The sequence below is a fragment of the Limulus polyphemus genome, unplaced genomic scaffold, assembly GCF_000517525.1.
Source record: "Limulus polyphemus unplaced genomic scaffold, Limulus_polyphemus-2.1.2 Scaffold522, whole genome shotgun sequence".
In the NCBI taxonomy this organism is placed as follows: Eukaryota; Metazoa; Arthropoda; class Merostomata; order Xiphosura; family Limulidae; genus Limulus; species Limulus polyphemus.
In genome coordinates, this window is record NW_013666132.1 from 254,747 (window position 1) to 275,872 (window position 21,126).

The following is a 21,126-nucleotide window of genomic DNA, read 5'->3' on the forward strand; positions in this document are numbered from 1 at the left end:
TTTTAAAGCTCAATTTTTAGATTTTGAAAGGTAAATTTGGATAAAAACAGTATATGAATGCTAGAAGAAAACAAGAAGTCTTTATTGTTTCTTATTAGTTCTAACAACACTGATGTTGGCTACAGTAATAGCAGCAACAAACACTGTTGATATGTTTTGTACAATACTTGATACATTCTATGGTTTTATTTATCATCACCAAATAGTTTATTCATTACATCCCTTTACTCAGCAAAACACATTTAGCTTCTAAATAACAACCAAATACTTAGTGAATTAAACAGTGTCTTGTAAACATAAAGAAATGTTTGTTTTTAGGGGGGGTAATACTACTGTTTTCAACAGAACATTGGTCTGTCTTATTCACGTGTTCACTTGCACTCAGATTAACTCAATAAAGACTTTGGAAGTTCACAAACAGGTTTTACTATAAATTCCTCACTAAGAAATTAATTTTTTTGAGAATAGCAGATTTATAATTTCTACTAATAGTTTGCAAAATTTCATGACACACTTAATACATCCAGAGTTATATGTATAGTTTTATATCTTAAGACTTAACAAAAACCTCAAATAAAACTTGGCAGTAGATAGTCATAATTTAAACAACTTTATAATAATCTATTGATTGGCTATTTCTCACTTTTTTCCAACACTCATCTGGCCATTCACAAGACCAAGGCAAATCCAGCGAGTAAACTTTGCAAATGAAATTCTCTTACACATGCCACAGAAAATCTTTGTCATAAGTCACTGAAGTCAATACTGGAGTCTGAAAGGCTTCCTGGCCAGTCACAAATTTTTTTTTGAAATTAGACTTTGCTCTGCCTAATAAATCTGCACCATGTTCGTTTTGGCATCAAAGTACAGATGAAAGTCAGTGATGGAAATGCAAACAAGTGGAAAGAGATTGACAATGGTTGCAAAGAGAAATTCTGCAGTCCATCATTTGCAAAAATAATGATACTTGAACTCAAAAATGGCAGTGAAAGGGTGGAAACGTAGCATACGAACTAGGCAATGTTTTATCAAAAGAATAATGTCCTGTTGTGGAAAGTTAGTGCAGTTGTACTGCTATTAAGAAGATCATTAAAAATTGTTAAGTTAAAAAGGGGGAATGGGGATCTTTAAAAAATTACAGAAGAACAAGTTACATAGCTTAAAGTGAAAATGCAACCACAAAAAAGTAAACATACAAGCTTAAGGTTTGAGACATTGTGTTGACATTATTTCTTCAAGCTACAAATATGCATTCAGTTGAATGTTACTTCTTTTTCAACAGTTTACAACTGCATTGGCTTTTTTTCCACCCAACAATTATTTACTGAGCGAGGTGGTTTTGTGTAAACATGTGATTAACAAGTGTTGAGTACAAAAAAAGCCACTTGCAACAACATCATATATATTATATATCAGGGGACAACATAGTTTGGTGGATTTGATTAATAGAAACTGCAAATAAATACTGAATTGGATTAGCAATTAACAAATATTGCTTAGCATCTTTTTAACATTCATCATTTTAACCCATTATGGCAACTAAATCCAGCACTAAAAATCTTAACTCTTTGTAACACATTTATTCAACTTTAAACCTCAATATTTAATTGTACCATACATGGCATTTCATGAAAAAAATAGTTCCTGGTATGAAAATCAAAACTGCAAGAAATACTAAACACCTCAGCTGTCACAAAATAATGCAACAATCGATTAACCAGAGAAAGAAACAACTTGAATATATTGCAACTGAACAAGGTTGCCACAAATCGTTTTTCTAATTAATCTAGTTTATTTGTTGTTGTTCTTTTGTGAGATCTCATCACTCTTCTTGGCTTTTTAAAAGAAGAAAATGTCTAATGACTTTTTAGCAGTAATTACCCCTCTCTGCATGGGCATCCTCTACTGTGCATGTCACGAGATTTTTAGTGACTAACATTCAAAATTTAATTTATCTACCTTTTACTTATGTTATACCAATTAGTATAGCATAAAATCATAGCTAATAATTCAGATTTTAATAGTATAGAAGTTTTTATTTTTATAAGGAAATATATTTAAAAATCCTGAATTTCCCCTAGTGTGAGAAATGTGACATTTTTTTATATGGGCATCCACTCTTTAATTTATTTAAATATTTTAAAAAATCCAGAATTTCTCCTAGAGTGAGAAATATGACATTTTTTCTGTAGACATCCCCTCCTTAATTTATTTATCAACACTCTAAGAAGTACAAAATTTAACGTAAATTACTTATCATAAAATCTTCATTGCTCAGACAAACCATAATTTTTATAGCTTTCTATTTTGTTTGGTTATAGAGCCATCAAGTAGAAAATCAGACCCCTCTTGCCACACCCACCTGTCACATCCTCTCTTTAATGATTTGTTAATAGTTCTCTTGTGTTTAATACTACATTACTTATAACCAACAGAAAGCCAAGGTTTTCATCTATCAAATGACCTATTGTATTACATTGTTTTCTCAACAGAGAATTGTGAAATTCTCTTTTATTAAAAGCTTCATTCCCATGGAAAACATATCAACTAGCTTGGATAAATTTGTAACCACTCTTGTTGTCATATAGTTAGAAAGTCAGAAAAATTGTGATAGTTATATCATAATTATATGTTCTTTGGAGCATTATTTAATTATTTAGTGCATTACTATCATTAGTATGAAAAAGTAGGGTTAAATGTCGTTGACAGTCGATAACAAATAAGAAGGCCCAGGTAAGTACTTTATTTCTTGTTTTTCATCTGTATTCTGTATTTATTATTATAAAAGTAACTAAAATGTAAAAATAGGAAACTAGGTTAAGTAAAGTTAAATTAAGTAAAGTAAATAATAATAATAGAATAAAAATTTTTTTACTAGGCACACATGAAAGCAGCTTGAAGTAGCTCATGAGTAATGTAATTCGATAGTGTTGCGTGACTTATATTGCCGCAAATAGTACTAGTAGTTAAACACTGTTCAAAGGACAATAAACTAATAAACTTTAAATATATATAGATGTATACTATTACAAGTTTAACCCTACTTTAGATAAACAAATATAGTTTCATGTTACAATTTGAAGTCATTTCTAGAGAAATGGATAATTTTATTTTTGATTTTTTTTGGTGGTTATGAGGTCAGTCAAATTGACCAACCTTGTATAGAGGTAGTGTAGAGAAAATATTAACAATAAAACATAAAATTTTGCTGAAAAAAAAACATTTTAAATGTATTTAGGAGGTTTTAAAAATCGTGCAAATGACATTTGAGATGAAGAAAAGTATTTTTAATTTTAACATGAAAATAATTTTGTACTTTGACTGATCAAAAAAGACGTGATATATTTACATACAAATCTTTAGTAAAAATACTTCATTAAAAACTGATTTGTGTACAAATGACTTGTAATGCTTACTAAAAGCCTGCTAAATTTTGTGAAGATACCCATACTGTATTAAAATTTATATACAAGTAAAAATGGTCACATGGTTGGTTTTGGGACCTTGCCCGTATTGTGAGAGTTTGTAACTGGCCCAATGCTAAATGTACAGTGCATGTACTGTATGTACATACTCTAGTCTAGTTGGCTAGATTGTGTGTGCTGACTGGATGTATTCCAAATGTCATGAACAGACTACTTCAAAGTGTAAGTGTTTGTTACATGCATATGACAAAGTGTGGAAATACTGTATTTACTGTTTGGCAGAATTTCTGAGAAATTAACATCAGCTCTGACTTTGATTTATCAAACTAAACGTTATGGCACTTTCACTGTGTTGTTGGAGGTCTCGAAGACAACATACAAGAGAAAGGAATGATTTGCACATTATGCTAAGCAAAGAGGAAAGTGATTTGCAACTGGAGTTGTTTTGACTCGCAAATTGCGATGTGAACCCAAATATTTTGTCCCATGTGTATTTATTGGCACATAAATCAACTTTCAATTAAAAATAATCAACTTTTTAAATAGGTCATAGATTTCACAGCATTTCATATAATAAATCTTATTAGGTTTTGGTGCAAAATACCCAGTCAATTTTGCCGTAGGCTTGTGAAACAAAAATATGAATATTAATAATAAAATAATACTAAAATACGCAGTCACAATTTCAGCGAAGTACAAATATCAGTAGAATAAATCATCACTCACAAGAGTATAGAAATCTACTATGGTAATCTTCAACTGTTAGAAAACTCACTGAAATAGTCACAGAAAACCATGTAAAAACAAAGTACAACAGCTAACTCGAGAAACAACGGACTGAAGAAATCATGAATCCTCAACATGGCAGTTTCCAGTTAATGCACTATAAGTTGCACATATTATTTTCTAATTAATACACATTGGTAAAATACTGGATTTTTTCAACATCAGAAATTGATGGACTTAGAGAAAATCTTCAGGGCAAAAAACGAAGGAGCTTGAAGTAATTTTAAACCTACCTATGACATAATACTGCAATAAATACTATTGACCAGGTTTCAGTAAAATATTCATAGCTGTTTTTTCTGTAGTAACTTGTAAAACTATAATCAATAATAATAAGGCTAGAGACACTGTTATAAATATACATATTGTTTACTCTAATAAAAAGAAGCATTTCTGAATAGTTTAACAGTTTCTATATTTCTGCAATGCTTGAATGGTTTAGAAGAGCTTATGTTGGTAGCAAAGAAGAAGCTAGAAAGTTATACAGGGTAGAAATGTGGGATTTCAAGAATCAGCTTTAAAATAGCCATACAACTTTCTCAGGAGTTTGTTTAGTTGCTGTGCATAGATTTTGGTGCCATATACCTAACCATTTTTGCTGTAGACTTCAGTGCTTGAATGGCTTGGAAGAGAAATCTGGCCAGTAGTGATGAAAAAACTCATAAAATATCCCCTTTTTTCTCAAGAATCAACATAAAATAGTCCTGTGACCTGCACGGGAGATTTTTCGTAGGTTTGCCTAGGTTTGAATAAAATATTCATAGCTGTTTTTTTTGTAGCCTGTGAAACAAATATAATCTGAAGAACAAATGGATGAATTTTGAATTTGTTTAACATTGGGAAAATCAACTTTGCTATTATCAGTATTTTAGCAGCCTTATCTATTGAGATAGAAGGTCTTGAGTGTTGTTTCAATAACAAGTCTATTTTTTAAAATGGTTTTTACCTGTATGTTCAATTAGAATTTTTGTAAAATTCCTGGGTGATCCCTATTATGAATCACTATCGTGGTTCATGATTTACGATATGTGTTACCATTGAATTATAAAAATAAAACATAGGTTCTCTTACTAACCTACTTCAATGAAATTGTTTTAAAAAAAAAAAGAGGGGAAACCAGTAATGAAAATTTAATGCTAAAAAAAGTACAGAAACAAGGTAGGGATGAATACATAAAACCATACAAAAATCCCTACACAAGTAGCCAGAAAGTACTGAGTCAACCTTACAAGCTTATGTTATTAGCCACTGTATTTACTATTCAGTTTAAATCCTTTTATTCAAACCTCAATTCCTGCAACTGACAGGAATTCAACATTTAGTTACTCTCACTGGATGGGTTTGACAGCTTATCTGCTTAGCATCTTCTCTGTTGGATGGAGAAGCATGTCAGCATTTCCAGGTGTCCTCCCATCAAATTCATCACCTAACTCCTTTATTGACTGCTCATTTCCATCTTCTGTTCAGGTAGGCATGTGGACGACTACTCGTGCCTTTGTCACACACTATTTCCATCATCTTACTGTTAGAATGCCTCTGGTTGCTATTCTTCACACATCATACTATCTCTGACTGGATAAGTCTTTCTTATCTTCTTTTTACAGAGCCCTCTATTCCCTTATAGGATCCCACTCAGTTGCAAGTGTTGCCTGCCAGGGTATACTTAATCAAAATCTACACAGTGTAGGTCTGTCCTGGCCTAATATATCACTCACCTATGAGAAAGGGTGTTCCACAAGACTACTCAAGGTATCCTTGTGGCACTCTTTTTTTTTAAATAAGGCCCAATTCAGACTATACCCACTCATGGACTAACATGAGTAAAACATGCAGGGGATTCCTGCCCATCCTTCATGCCTAGTTTAAAACCTAGTGTTGGCCTGCTTTTAAAAATAGGGCTTTTGTGGTCACCCATTACACTGTCTTATGGTGATGCACTCCTCCAGACTCTCCACCATGCTTCCATTCTACTTCTTGTGAAGCATAGAAGTTTTTGCCATTCACCAGTTCCTAGCCAGTTGGGTGATTCAGGATGCCTCCTGAATGTGACTAGTTCCACTCTGTAGAGAGTAGTGTGATGTGGTTCTGTCTTTGTAGTACAGTTAATCCATCTGGCTGTCTTTTCCCCATCCTAATGCTACTTGGAAGTTGGTTTCCTGAATAGTCTGGTGTTGTATTGGCACAGGGACAGCCATTATAAGTCCTCACTTAGTTGTAGGGCAGATGTTACTTTTCTGTTCTGCCTCACTGTATTTGAGGCAAAGATGACAGGAAACTTCTTCCTAGTGCAGCCCAGAAGCTGAGTTCATGGTGCTGCCTGGTTTTGGACTAGAGTTGACCCACCATGTATGATCTGTTGCACCCTAGTCACACTACACATATAGCTCTTCCAAAAGTCTGATACAGGTTTTGGACTGTGCTTATATCTGCTGTCAATCCTTGTGGTACCTCCCTTCCTTTCTGGGCAAAGAGTTTACCCTGGTACATACAAGGTGTTGTCTCCCACAAGTTTGTTCCTATACTGTTTCAAAGTAGGGTGTTGCACTCCATGGGTTCTCTTCTGGTGCTTTATGATGGGAGGTTATTTAGGTAAAAACATTGCACCAGTCCCTCCACCACTTAATCATGGGATTCTAGCTAGATGTGAGTAGAGGTTATGTATCAGAAGTTAACATTTTCCAACACTGAAAATGTACCAACAGATATTTCTCCTGAAACTTCCCACCCTTCCTCCCCACTTCTGGGGCATCTTACTTTCTTGCCTAACTTCAAAATGAGGACTAAACAATCAGTATAGAGGGAGCCAGCTGCACTAGGAGACAGTGTCACACTATTATTAGTAGAGGGTTATTGCACGCTCATTTGCATGCAACAGTGCAGCAATATCACATGAGATAAAGTAGGAGCCTCAAGGCTAGTGGAGTGCAAAAAAGTTCACATATAGAGGGCAGCACTGAATAGTGAAAACTAGATGTCAGAGGAGGTGTCTGTCAGAAATACATTTTCAGTGTTGGAAAATGTTAACTTTCTGTTGGTTATAAAATGCACAGCAGTGATGTCAAAGAAATTTATAGATATGTCTTGAAAGACAGAAAGAGATGGGAGTGCTTATCATGTTGATGTCAAAAATACCTGAGTTAAGCAAAAAGATTGGACAATCATATTTTATATTCTGGATTGCCAATATCTATAGTATGAGTTTGTAATTAGTTGGACATGTTGAAACCCATAAAAAAGGTAGAAAAACAAATAAAATAAGGAATTCGGAGTGCAGGTGAGCCACATGACACAGGGAATTGAATGAGAATTTATTTAAATACTTTCTTTTGAATTAAATAAACTAAAATTTAGATAAGAATTTTAATCATAAGATATGTCTTGATACCATGCTTATTGAACGTTATTGGTAAGAATCTATGAAAAGGTTATGGTATGAACACTTTGATCCTCCCAGATTCAGAGTATGTATTAAGCCTAAAGTTATGAGTGGGACTTTGTACATTTAATTCCAGTTTCTGAGTGTATTCTGTAATATTTTATAGGTGTGTAGGAATGCCGAAGCAGAACAAATGACTCACTTTTATGGCCACTTGTATGACCCAGTCACACTGAGTGAGGACCCTCCTGTGGAAGTAAAAAAACCTTTCAACACCCTCTTTCCAGTGTGTTCACAGTGTTTGGAAGTAATAACACTCTATAATAAACTGTATCATCATAAGTTTAACTTTCTACTCAAATGTCGTATTAAAGTAAGTAGTTTGTATTTTCTACAAATGTTTTGCATTGGTTTTTAATCTAAAGTGCATCACTAAATTATAATGATTTGTGAAAATTTAATTGGAGTTTTTAGATCTTTTGTTTGTTTTGTAAAGGCTAAAGTAGTTGAACTTAGAATTCAAAATATGGTTTGGATGTAGGACTTCATTGAAAATCAAATATTTTCTAATTTTAAATTAACCAGATATGACTATATATTCTTAATACATCATGAGAAGATATTCTGTAACATTTTCTATGCAAATACATATTTACTAGACTAAAAGTTTTCTGTGTGATCAGTTCCAGTTATGTACTGTTTATTTGAATAGCTGGGAACAAGAAACTATCTCATGAGACAAGACAAAAACAGACATAAGTATAGCCCTTAGACACCCAGCTGGGTGTACCTGTTACAAAAAGGCAAAATTGCATTGTTGGACTAAAAATTTTATAGAAAATGAACTTTTAATTAATCTTCTGCTCTTTTTTTTTAAATACTACAGAGTTGAAACATGTTTTAACACCATAACGTTATTTAGGAATGACAAAACATGTTAAAATTAATACACTTTTCTTGTGAACATCCTCGTAGATTGAATTAAAACATTGCAAATTTTCTGCAATGTTAATGAGCTATGGCCAATTAATTTTAATTAATACCTTTGTTAGTGGCAAGTAGACTCATAACAAGACAACTGATAAAGATTTTTGAACTTTAAAAAATTCAAACTTAAGAAGAGTGTGATATCAACAAGTTTGCTAAATTTCATGTTGATATAGACTTTAATGGTAAAGTTATCATGCCAATAAATTGGTGACCCAGTGAAATCTGAGTTTTGAGAAAATAACCATTATAGTTTTTCTGCACTTAATTCAAGCTATGAGGATGTTCACAAAGAGCATGTGTATCAATTTAAAAAATTGTTATCATTCCAAAGTAAATTTATGATGTTAAAACAATTTATGTTATGTATTTCTTTATCCCTGCTGCATTAATTATGCATATGAGATATATAACTGAAACTGTACCTTCAGAGATTGTGATATCATACTTTTGTTTTTTGCTCAACTTGAAGGTTATAATAAATGTTTAACAGTGTTTCCTCAGCATGTAAATTTACCCAGTTTTAAGGGTCTGCTACCTTAAGTAACCAGTTAAACTATCAATATATGTTTTTTGAAAAGAATAAACATTACAATATGTTATAATCACCTACCATACTCTCTAAATAGTAAACTTAACTTATCCCACTTGATGACAGTTTTATTTAATTGAAAAAACAAAAACTCATGTTTACAAACACTGCAACTCGATGAAGCCATGGCATATCTATTAAAAAGTAAAAACACCCACCTCTTCTCAAGTTATCTGATGTCTTCCTGTTGAAGACAATTTCTGTAACTTTCAAAGAGATAATGTAACACATAAATACTTCAATCATTCACGATGAAAGAAATGTTTTCAGAAATTATAAAAAACTTAAAATCTATGTATTTATTAGTATGTAATAGTCTAATACATGTTCTATTCAATCGTATTGAAACCCTCTTTATAGTTGTAGTAAAAGCCGTGTTTTATTAATAAATTAAATCACTTGATGTGGCACCATAGCAAGGTTTCAGTCAAAGCCTGTGTAAAACCAAAGCAAATGCATGAAAATAAGAGATGAACAATATGTTCTCAAGAGATAAATTGTTTATTGCAAAAATGTTTTTTGGGATGAGTAGAAAAATTCTAAAAAATAAAAAACTATGTGTTTTGTGTACAGGCAAAACTATTTGCTGCTGTGAAAATATTAACTTTTTTCATCATTAATTACACTAAATAAGTTGATAATTCCTGAAAAACAAAAGGGGTGAAGGGTTAACCCTCTTGGATCCCTCCCTTAAATCTGCTCTTGCTTATACAACATTCAATAACCTAGATATTAATATCTGAAACAGAACATACATGCAGTGTGGGGTGGAGATTTGTACTTCCTCCCACAGAGCTTTGCTTGTTTATACAACATTGAAGAATACGGGTGATTGAAATACAGTGGTTTGAAAAAATAGAGGGGTTTGTCTTCCCTAGATATGTGCTTTATTGTATAACATTAAATAATAGTTTTTAATTTCTGAAAGAAATAGTTGAAAGGGGTGGGGGTAATGACCCTCTTTGACCCCTCTCCTAAATCAGCTCTTACTTATACAACAGTTAACTTATTATAAGAGATAAGTCTCATTATAAACACTGAACTGAATACTTCACTTTATTCTAATGAAATACTTTCATCACCAACTGTTTTAATTTCCTGTTTATTTCTCCTTGTTACCTCCACTACCAAAGGTGGACAGAATTCTGTTTTCACTTATGTGTATGTGTGTTTGTCAGCACGATTTCTCAAAAATTGCTGAATGGATTTGGATGAAAGTTGGAATAAATATGGACTATGACCCAACTTGGAAGTGATTAGTTTTTGGATGGTCAAGGTTACGAAAATGAAAAAAAAAAGAAACGTCTGTTAACGTGGGGGCCACTATTTGTGCTCTATAACTCAACTATCATCAGATTTTGATGAAACTTGGTGGATATATGTAGAATATTATTCCTCATTGTCTTGCCAAAAATATTCCATGTCCATTTATAAGAATGGCCATATGGACAGATTTTCATATTTTTTTAGGGCTGAATATGATCAATTCTATGTGGCAGGGGTATGTGACCTACTAAGTGCCTTTCTAGTTCTTCTTTGATTTTATAATTATTTCTAACTGAGCCTTAAATATCTCCTGTGGTACTTTCCCTCATAGTCCATTGGTTTCTTGATAGGAGGGCAGTACTGTTGAACTGGCCAGCTAAATTTCAGATCTTGATTTTATAGTGTCATGGCTGGAGTAGTCCAGTAATGTCCTACAATGATAGTATAGTGGTATTAGGTGTAGACCAAATAGGTTCTTGTATTCCATATTCAATAGTAATAATGTTTTAAATTGGAACTTGTGGGCAGATGCAAAAAGGAATGTGGATGACTTGATCAGTGAATTTACAAATTCTTTTTTCCAAATGGTTTATTCTGTCTTTGGCTTTGTTTCGTACTTACTTGATTTTGTCATTACAGTCTTTCTGTACTTCTTCAGTCTTGTTGTTGTAATCTCTCTATATTTCTGCAATAGCTTCATAAATCTTGCCTTCAGTCAGATTTGTTTTTGTTTTTAATTCTCATTTAAGTATTATGTCTTTTTTCTGTTAATTTGTCTCATAAAACATGATTTAAATTTTTAATTCAACAATTATCCAAAGTTTTGCAATTTCATCACAATGCAAAATATTATAAACATGCCCTTATAAAATCTAGCAACTAGTGTTACTCTTTGAAGAACTTTGAAATTATATGCAGTTATTACAGTGGCACAAATGAATTACTATATTTCACTTTGGAATGTTAGTTGATTTAGCACTCCAAACTTAAAGCATCATAAGATGTAAAATTAAGTTACACACACACATATTTTGCTTGATCCAATCATTATTTTTTTTCATACAGTTGAAAATTTCATCTTTTCACTGTTACAACTACTGGCATAAACATGAAGTAGCTTATGTCATAAATCATTAAATAACTATAAAAATCATACTGCATTTTTAGTAACTTTAAAGTTTAAAAGCGAAAAATAAGAATCTGTTTTCCTTTGTGTATTTTGACTGTTGTCTGATAACCTAAAATAAATCCTGTGTTAATTTTATAAAGAAAATAATTAAATTATTATCATTCAAATCTACAGCAACATAAGTATCATTAGAATGTTCACTACTACAAGTTTTTTATCAAAACAAAATGTTAAGATATCTTTCCATGCAGTTGGTGAAATGTCTGCAGACATAGTGTTAGGTAGTTTGTACAGTAAGAGAAGATATATGCCTTTAGTTACTTTGTAATAATCAATATTTTAGTTTATTGAGGGCAGTGTGGTTGTGAGGTATATTTAACCTACTCTAAGTTGAAAACTAATTTTAGCATCTCATTAAATTAATATCAGTGAAGTACTTCAGTGAACCAATTAGAAATGATTGACAAAACCAAATAAACAAGTATACAGAAAATCGACTCAATTACAGATTTTAAAACATTATGATACCCTTCATTCTGTATTACAATGTTCAGGTATCACATAGTGAGTGTTATTAATTTCCAGTAGAGTTACTACTATAATAAGAAAAAATTATACCTGCTGCTATATAATTTAAAGAATGTTTCTTAGTAAGACTTTTGTCTGTATTGTTATGGTTTTTACTCCAGGAAAGCATTTTGATTCCACAGGTCAGTACTGTGCGAGCTGGGGATGAAAGTAAGGCATCTAGTGTCATCTTAGAAGAATGTTTAGAAGACACTTCGTGGGTTAGCAAGGTAAATTACAATGTTTTCTGCTTATTTGTGTTTTATTGTATATGCATGAGGTTGGACTTCTGTTGTCTAGTTATCTGTAATTTTAATAAGTAATATTTGTAAGAAGCTTATGATAATATCCAACCAAGAGAACAAGCAGGCTTTAGGAAAAAATGTTTCAATAACAGATCAGTAACATGCAACTAATCAAGTAATAGAAACATCAAAAGAATACAACTTACTTTTATGTGTGGGGTTTATATATTATGAAAAAGCATTTGATTCTGTAGAACACAGTGCAATATTAAATGCTTTAGCTATAATAGTCATCAATCTAACATACATTGAAATCTTAAGAGATATATATATACACAGACACATCAGCAAAAATACATCTTGATAAAAAGGTATCATGAGTGATAAAGATAGAGAGAGGGGTGAGACAGAGTGATTCAGTATCTCTGAAACTGTTTACGGCAACTTTACGAGAAATATTCAGACAAACTGAGCCAGAGAATGAAATTATAAAAATAGATGGTGAGACATTAACAGATCTAAGGTTTCAAATTCGATGACGAGGAGCCCACTTTGAGACTTGTACTTGATTATGACAAAACCTTGTCAAAACGTTGTACATTTGCTGTTATGTTAAACTTACATTAAAGTTTTTCTTCATTACCCATTCAAGCCATCTCCAACCATTATTAGATCTGAGGTTTGTAGATGATTTAGCTCTCTTTACAAATTCAACAAAAAAGATGGAAGCCTTATTATACAGTTTGATTGCCAGTAGCAAGAAAGCAGGATTGAAATAGACATAAGTGAGAAACCAAATATATGATCAACTATCATGACACAGATACCATCAAAATTAAGAATGAAGAAATGGAGATAGTGTCAGAGTACAAATATTTAGGACAAAACTCAAAATGGAAAACACAACAAGGGAAGAAATTATTGTAAGAATAATGGCAACATGGCGATGTTTTGGAATGCATAGAGAAATTCTAGAGGATCAAGATATCCCCATTACTTTGAAGAAAAATATCATGTATTAATGTGTACTACCAACCTTAACATATGGCTGCCAAACATGGGCACTAACAAAAGAGATAAGGAAAAAGAGAAAAACCACAAAAAGAGCTATGGAAAGAAAAATACTTCATATAACACTACAAGACAGGTGACGAAATAACAGAATAAGAAAAACAACAAATATAATAGATGCAGTAAGGTTCATTCTAAGAAATAAATGTAAATGTGCTGGGCATGTAGCAAGGTATTCCGATAATAGGTGGACATTAAGAACAATGGAATGGCAATCTATGGCAGAAAAGATCTAAGTGAAGGCAAAAGAGAAGATGGAGGGACAATATAGTGGCAGAAGCAGGAATCGGATGGATACAGTATGCTAAGAATAGGAAATACTGGACTGGTCTGACGGAGAGCTACATTCAACGATGGATGGCTGCAGCTTAGATAGATAGATTATGATAATATAGATTTTTTGTAATACAAGCCCTCATTTTTTTATTCATCATTTAGTAAATTTTTTTATCTCAGACATGAATTAAGCAATATACAATTACAACCACAGAATTAAGAATATATATATGTTTGAAAACTAACTTTTTAGTCATTCTTAAATAGTGAGAGCCAGTATTGAAATTCCTCAAGTAAAGATTTAGCCTGATCCTCAGGTTTGCATTTTAACTCTTTGATGATGACACTTTTTAAACTCCTTTCTGCACATGTTACTGGGTTACATTCAAAATGTAATTACACCAGTATATCAGTGTATTTTAATGCAATTATTATTATCAAGTATGTTATAGTTCAGAGTTTTATATTATCTTAGTTTGTATTCCTTTATTTCAAAAGAAACATCGAAAGCTATAATGAAAACTTCAGTTTTGTTGTCACGTAACATACAAGCTATAAATAAATTTTAACTTTGGCAGTGTATAACTTGAACCACAAAACTGTAGCCTTGTAAATGTTTGTCAAGACAATAACTACATTTACTTGCCCTATTCACACGTATTTTTTAACCCTTCTAATACAGGTGGATTCCACCCAGACCTTATTCTCGAAAGTAACCATAAAGCAGTTATACTGTAACTTTTAAAATGTACACATATCTTCACGAAATTTTGCAGATTATCAGTAAACATTACAAATCATTCTTGCACAGAGTATGAGATTTTTAATTAAGTTTTAACATTTTTTAAAATTAATTACTTGCTCATGCATTTTTTATTTTTGAATATTGACTAACCAACATGCGAAGTAATTTTGATTTTAAGATTAAAAATAGTTTTATGCATCAGAAAATTGTCAAATTTCATATGCGAAATTTCCTAATATCCTCCAGATAATTATCAAACGTTTTTTTTTTTTTTTGGAAAAACTTATATATTTTATCTGTTATACTGTTATATTCACTGTTGTATCTTTGTATGGGTTTGGTCGATTCTACCGACCTCATAACCACCATAAAAATAGGAAATAGATATAAGTTAAGCTTTTATCATTCAAGAATTACAACAAATTATAAAACAAACAAAAAAAGTTTTTTCTAAATAGTTTAAATTTCATAACATTTTACATATATAATAATTTATTACTTTTTATTTTATTGACCTTTCAACACTGTCTGACTAATGTTACAGAAGTTGAATGATGCAATGCACATGCACTCATGTTACTGTATCCAGTAATATAAAACTGGCCTTTACAAAGTGACCTGTCTTGGCTGTGTTCTAGTGGACCAGTATTTTGTAAAATACAATCTCATTTCAGTTATAACACATTATGTATGCATATACATTAGTACTATTTACAAATAAGTTCTTTAATTTCAGGTATATTTCTTAGTACAGTAAATAAAGAAATATAGATAACAATTTCTCTTCTAGTTACAAACTTTGTACTTGTTTGCAGCTTACCATAATTTGCTAAGCCTTATCAAATTTCGCATGTGGAGAATGTTAAATAAACTACTTTTTTTAGGTTTTATATATGCATATTAAAATAACAAAAAATAACAAATTACTATATAAATACCACAGATTCCACTAAAATTTCTCAGACTTATTTGCTAAGCTGTATTTTGGTCTAAAAAAGTATGATTTCTCGAGCTCAATAATGTTTTACCTTACCACTTGAAATCTACCATGAAGAGAGTTTCCAGTGTAAATACTTTGCAAATGCTCAGAGAACCACATGGGGGACCTTCTGAGCTTTCGATTGGTTATTCACACATCATAAACAAAAGTAGGTGTATGCAAGCCTTTCCTAAAATGGAAAGAAGTGGGTGGGGCCAATATGTTTGATTCACTAAATCTAGCAATATCTCAGCAAATAGAAAATATAGGAGGTTCTTATTTTATATTTTAGCTTCTCAATATCAGTAATTTGAGTTCCTAGTTTGGACAGCATAAATACCTAATCTGAACCAATGCTGTATTCAACATACCACATGACACACAAAAATAATTTTTTAGGATTTTTTTAATATTTAATTTGAAATTTAGAAATTAACTAATGTATAATACTAAAATTTTAATTATAATCTACAACTTGATAGTATACTTACTGATATACATTCAAAAATAGTACTTCAATAAAATTTGGAATGTAAGTCTACAAACGTGATGCATGGTTTGTGACCATAGGAAGATCCTTCTCAGTAGGGTTAAAGTTGTTTGGCTGAATGCCCACCTTCTGTACTTTCCCTTGAGTTTTACAACTCGCATGTAGCTACTTGACACACATGTGTATAGTCATTAGGAAGAGCTCATTTTACACTATAATCAAACAGTGATTGTTTTGAGATTGGTGCCAAGTTGTTATCGGGTAGATGTAGCTGCGTGTACTATTGTTGGCTGCTTTGTTCACAATAGCACTTCAATTGTTTGTCAGGGTTTTAAGTATGTAGGTTGGGATTCTTTAACAGTAGGTGTCTGTGACTTGTTGGCTATAAATACAAACAAGAAACGGATGTATGAACAAAAATTCTATACTCTATAGGAAATTCAGTTTTATCTAAAACTAAATAATTCCCTTTTCTTGTCAGAAGTCCATCAGGCTGATTCAATTACTTTAAAATCTTGCACTCACTTAATTGCCTATATTTATAAATTGTTCACTGAAGCCTCGAACTTTCTGTAAACTATGTGAGCGACACTATAATGTAACAATACTCACTTAAGGTAATGAGAGAGAAAAATACCAAAGATTCGAGTAACTTGGTGTCAACAACACTACAACAGTTGAACCACACAAACAACATATGACCCTTACCGAGTTATGCAAACAAACTTGTCATAACTATCACCTTTAAAATAATTACTTTTAACTATCTTGTTATGAAAAGTAAATAATCATTAAATATTAAATCACTAAATAAACTAAATAATAACACTCGCACTAAACAGTCTTTTATATCCAACATTGTTCCTTATATAAATATGTTATAACTAGAGTGACAGTTAAATTTTTTTAGGTTTTACTCTTATATTTTAGTTAATTATGCAATATTTATGTTTTCAAATTCGTATTTGAAAGGTTTAATAATTTTTATAAATTAACCAAAGCTTTACCTCACTCTGTAAGGCTTACCTTACAAAGCGGGTATAAAAAGATTTTGCAGGAGGTAAGGTATCTCTGCCATTTATACCGTTTATCAATTGCAGGTACCCGTTGGAGTGTGTTGACATAAATAATAAAAGATAAGGAATTAGAAAAGAAAATAAAACATTAAAAATATTCTTGTATATTGATTGAGGTTTTCCTTGGCTACTCTTTTGAACAAAAGGGGTGTGATCTGCTTTTTCTCCACCACATGTACACTTGGTCTCAATGCTAATCTCTTGTGGGTAAGTTCGTGGTCCATCTCGAACTGGACAGTCCAATACGATGGAGTGCAGTTTAGCCAGTGGGATCTGAGAGCCACACACACTGGCAAGTGTAAGCCCTCAGTCAAGGGTTGCTGAATGAAGATCCTAGCCACATCTCCTTCATGGGTCCTACTAATCCATGGTTGATTCTGCAACTCATCTCTTGAAGAGGGTCTCTCCTACTGTACCCCTTGTTCTCATTAACAGCTATTACTCACTGCATCACCTGTTGGCAGTACAGTTTGTCCTGTTGGGGCTCATCCACCGACAGTTTCTCACGCCTTAATGCATGAGATATTATAGGACTTGTTTTGAGAACTTTCATTACAGTTTAATGTGTTCTTTTGGGATCACCAACTGTTATATATGTAAGCACTTGGTGCCGATGGATAGGGTCTTTTGAGAATATTATTGAATTGTTCAATATCTTTCTCCAAACTATTTAACCCATAAGAAGAAGCCAAAGTAATGTTTTTGTCCATGTGTTTCTCTTTCCAGAAATTGTTAATGATGTGTAAACTTAACAGTTACGAATTCTACAAATTTTAGCAAAACTGAGATGCATTGCCACATTCTCCATGAACACTAAAATATGATCAACAAAAATATGGAGACCAATATGTAAATAGAAAATTTCCTTAAGTTCTTTTTTTAGGTTATTGTTTATTCACACTTCAAAATTATTTGAATAAATAGTTAATGTAGGTAAGTAGTGATGTATAAGATATCCTGTACTGCACAACATACATTAATAGTTAACATATAAGACCATAGAAACATATCATATTATTGTAACTGAAAGAGCATAACATAAAATATTTGCAGATGTTTGTTTTTTCCACATCCTCTTAATTTGTCCACTGCAGCTCAAAATCATACATGTGTAAAAAGTCAGATCTATTTCGTCTCCCACAAGTCACTGCCCACTACGTTGCAATGGAAAAATTAAGAGGAATGTGAAATAAAATCTGCAGTTAACTCATTTTAATGACAATTCATAGGCCCGTTGTTTTTCCAATTTCACCAGCTTTTGGCATTTGGTTTGTAGCAATTTGTTACATTTAATTTAAAACATAATTTAAACTTGTGAATAATAATATATTAATTTTGTTCCATGTGGAATTCAAGTGAAATTTACAGTAATAATTATGAAACTGTATGTTAGTCAATAGAAAACATGTACTTCAAATGTTTCTTATTTTGCATTAGGCTTTCAGATCTATTAAGCTAAGCTAAGAAGTCAAATAAGTGGCAACATTAAAAATCTTTATTATGTTTTATAGTTTATTTGAATTATATTATTTTCATTCTTTTTTTTTAACTTTAATGTGCTTTTTTGGATTTACTCGTGAAGTATTTAAGATTGTTAAAATTACTTAATCTCCTAGTCAGGCTAGTACTGTTGTTGAAGTAACATGTTGATTGCATATTTAATTTTAGGATGTGTGTAAATGCACCATCAGTATAAATATTTAACTACATTTTTATTTCATTTTCTTTGTTTTTAAACAGATGTATGGTGAATTGGTGGAAATGTGGAACAAGTGTGAAAAACAGAGGTGACAAGTGTCATCTACCAAAATATTTTATAAATATACATCCAAATAAAAGTAAAGAAATTGTGAAAAGATTGTGAGACATTAAAATATCATGCTTAAACATGTCCATATGTTTGTTTTCTTGTTTTACATCTTCCTTGTGTCATGTTTCAGTCCATCACTAATCATGCAAACCATTCTAATACACATACTTTTCTACTTTATGGTTTCTTTCTCCATTTCCATGATGTTGAGACAAAAATATGTGTTATGTTAGACTAGAATAGAATAAATAATGTGTATTGGTGCATATACCTTTGATTTGATGTAAAATAAAATTCAAAATATATTGAAGTTTGATTATCATTTCATTGATTTTTGGTGTCATTTTCTTATGATCTATTATATCTCACATTAGAGAATTTTTTAGTATGACATGAACGAACATTGCTCTCCATTAGGCTTAAGAATTTTTGTGTGTAATGACAACTGTATTTCAATGAAAGTGAAAATGCTTGATTCAAAACTTCACTTATCCTCACTTTTTGTATTTTTTATGTAATCATATAGTTTTAATTAACATTTTTGTATTCACAGGTTTATCAGTGAAAGGATTTACTTATTACTTTATGCTGACTTATGTATCTACATCTTTGTAGTTGTATGTTGAATATTTAATTTTAGAACTAGTAATTTTATTAACTTCTTTGTTTTTTCTTTTGCAAAAGTTTTAATGTCCAGTTCACAAACTTCTCTTTATACACTGTCTTTTAAGAAAGAACATGCATTTTATTAGGATATTAACATAATTTATAACATCAAAATATTCTACCTACAGTTAAGTCCCCTGCGAGGCAGTTATAATTTTAATCACATACAGTGTTAAAATGTGTAGAATCTATGGTTCAGTTAACTGTGCACTAAAATAAAATAAGACAAAAGTAATTTATATTTATAATTTTCAGTGTTAAATATTAATCATTTAAATCAAAAATGTTGAACATTACTTGACATTTTCTAGCTCTTTGCAGTAAATTAAAAGCAGATGATGATCGAAATATCAATAAAGTTTTCAAAGTAAAACTCCTGGTTCCTTTTGTAATTCTGTAATATCCATAGTTTTATGTGATTTTTAACATTATAAAGGTGCATGTGTATAAACTTGTACCTTTTCTTTAGTATGTTGATTAAAACTAAAAATAAGATATGTATCTATGTTATTTGAATTTCAGTTACTACAGACTTGTCTAACCACACTGCTTGGTCACTTTCTGTAATGTTTAATCCTTTTTCTTAAATAACATGTTGAAACTTTCCTTCCAAATCTTGTTTACTCCTGTGGCTAAAAAAAAAGCAAAGAATACACCTTTTTCATGTGCACTTATTTTACCCTTTCCTGCTCTTTCTTTATGGTATATGACTTACTTGTGAAAAGTAACTTTTCTATAACTATAATTTGCAGTACATGTACTGTGAACTCATCACTCTTCAGAGTTACAAAAGATACACAATACTCTTGGACCATGCCAAAAATCACCTACTGGAATTTATTTTGCTTTAGTGAAATACTTCTAAACTATTATAACAGATTTTTGGTAAAGGTAGATGCAAGATTATTAACTCTTTAACTGTAATTTTTTTTCCGCACATTCTGATGTTGATCTGAAATTTGTTTCAAAAGAAACAACAATACTTTACAGTTTTTTTAATAAGAGGAGCATTTTTCTGGTCAAGTCAGTTCTGTATATGTTTCTTGTTTCACTCTGTTACACAGTAATAGGTTAGAGTGAACCACCATAAGCTGAGTGCCAAGGTCTCTTACACATTATTTTTTTTTTGATGTGTTAAAATAACTTCTTTTAACTTGACCTATGTATGCTTATTACACATTCTTCATCTTTTGGGATCCAAAGCTCATATCAAAATGGATTTTACAATCTAAAGACTACAGAATGAGATGTTACATTGTAAACTAAGTTTTCAAGCTTGTATTACATTTTTCTCACTTCTAATGTTGTATTTTATTGCTTTCTACAATTATAGAAACTATTAATTGATCTGTCTTCAGAATAGGTGAGAAGCTTTTTTTAAAATCTGATATCATTAACAAGTAATATGTATTAAAATAAAATCATCCTTGTTATCTTATAAGCACTTTGGTTTGTTTTCTTTCTTCTATTTTTCCTTAGACCAAAGAGAGATCCTGTTTTTTTCCTTGTCTGTTTTTAACATAATACATATGTATACATTTTACATGGAAAGGAGTTAATGAGCTGAATGCTCTATGGCATGGTTGTTTACAAAAGAAATCCTGAAAAGTTTGGAAGATAATTGATGTTGTAATAGAACA

The 21,126-nt window shown here is 31.3% G+C and overlaps 1 protein-coding gene across 4 annotated transcripts in view; it reads left to right on the forward strand.

The window, feature by feature from the left end:
- LOC106458845 overlaps positions 1–19,981 on the forward strand; it is a 129,401-nt gene extending 109,420 nt beyond the window's left edge. For all 4 annotated transcript variants that reach the window (XM_013918399.2, XM_022385195.1, XM_022385194.1 and 1 more), the window contains 3 exons: positions 7,754–7,960; positions 12,272–12,358; positions 18,751–19,981. In XM_013918399.2, coding sequence (XP_013773853.1) covers positions 7,754–7,960; positions 12,272–12,358; positions 18,751–18,801 — 345 coding nt within the window. In that variant the 3' untranslated portion in view covers positions 18,802–19,981. The remainder of the gene's footprint in view (positions 1–7,753; positions 7,961–12,271; positions 12,359–18,750) is intronic.
- The last annotated feature ends 1,145 nt before the right edge of the window (positions 19,982–21,126 follow it).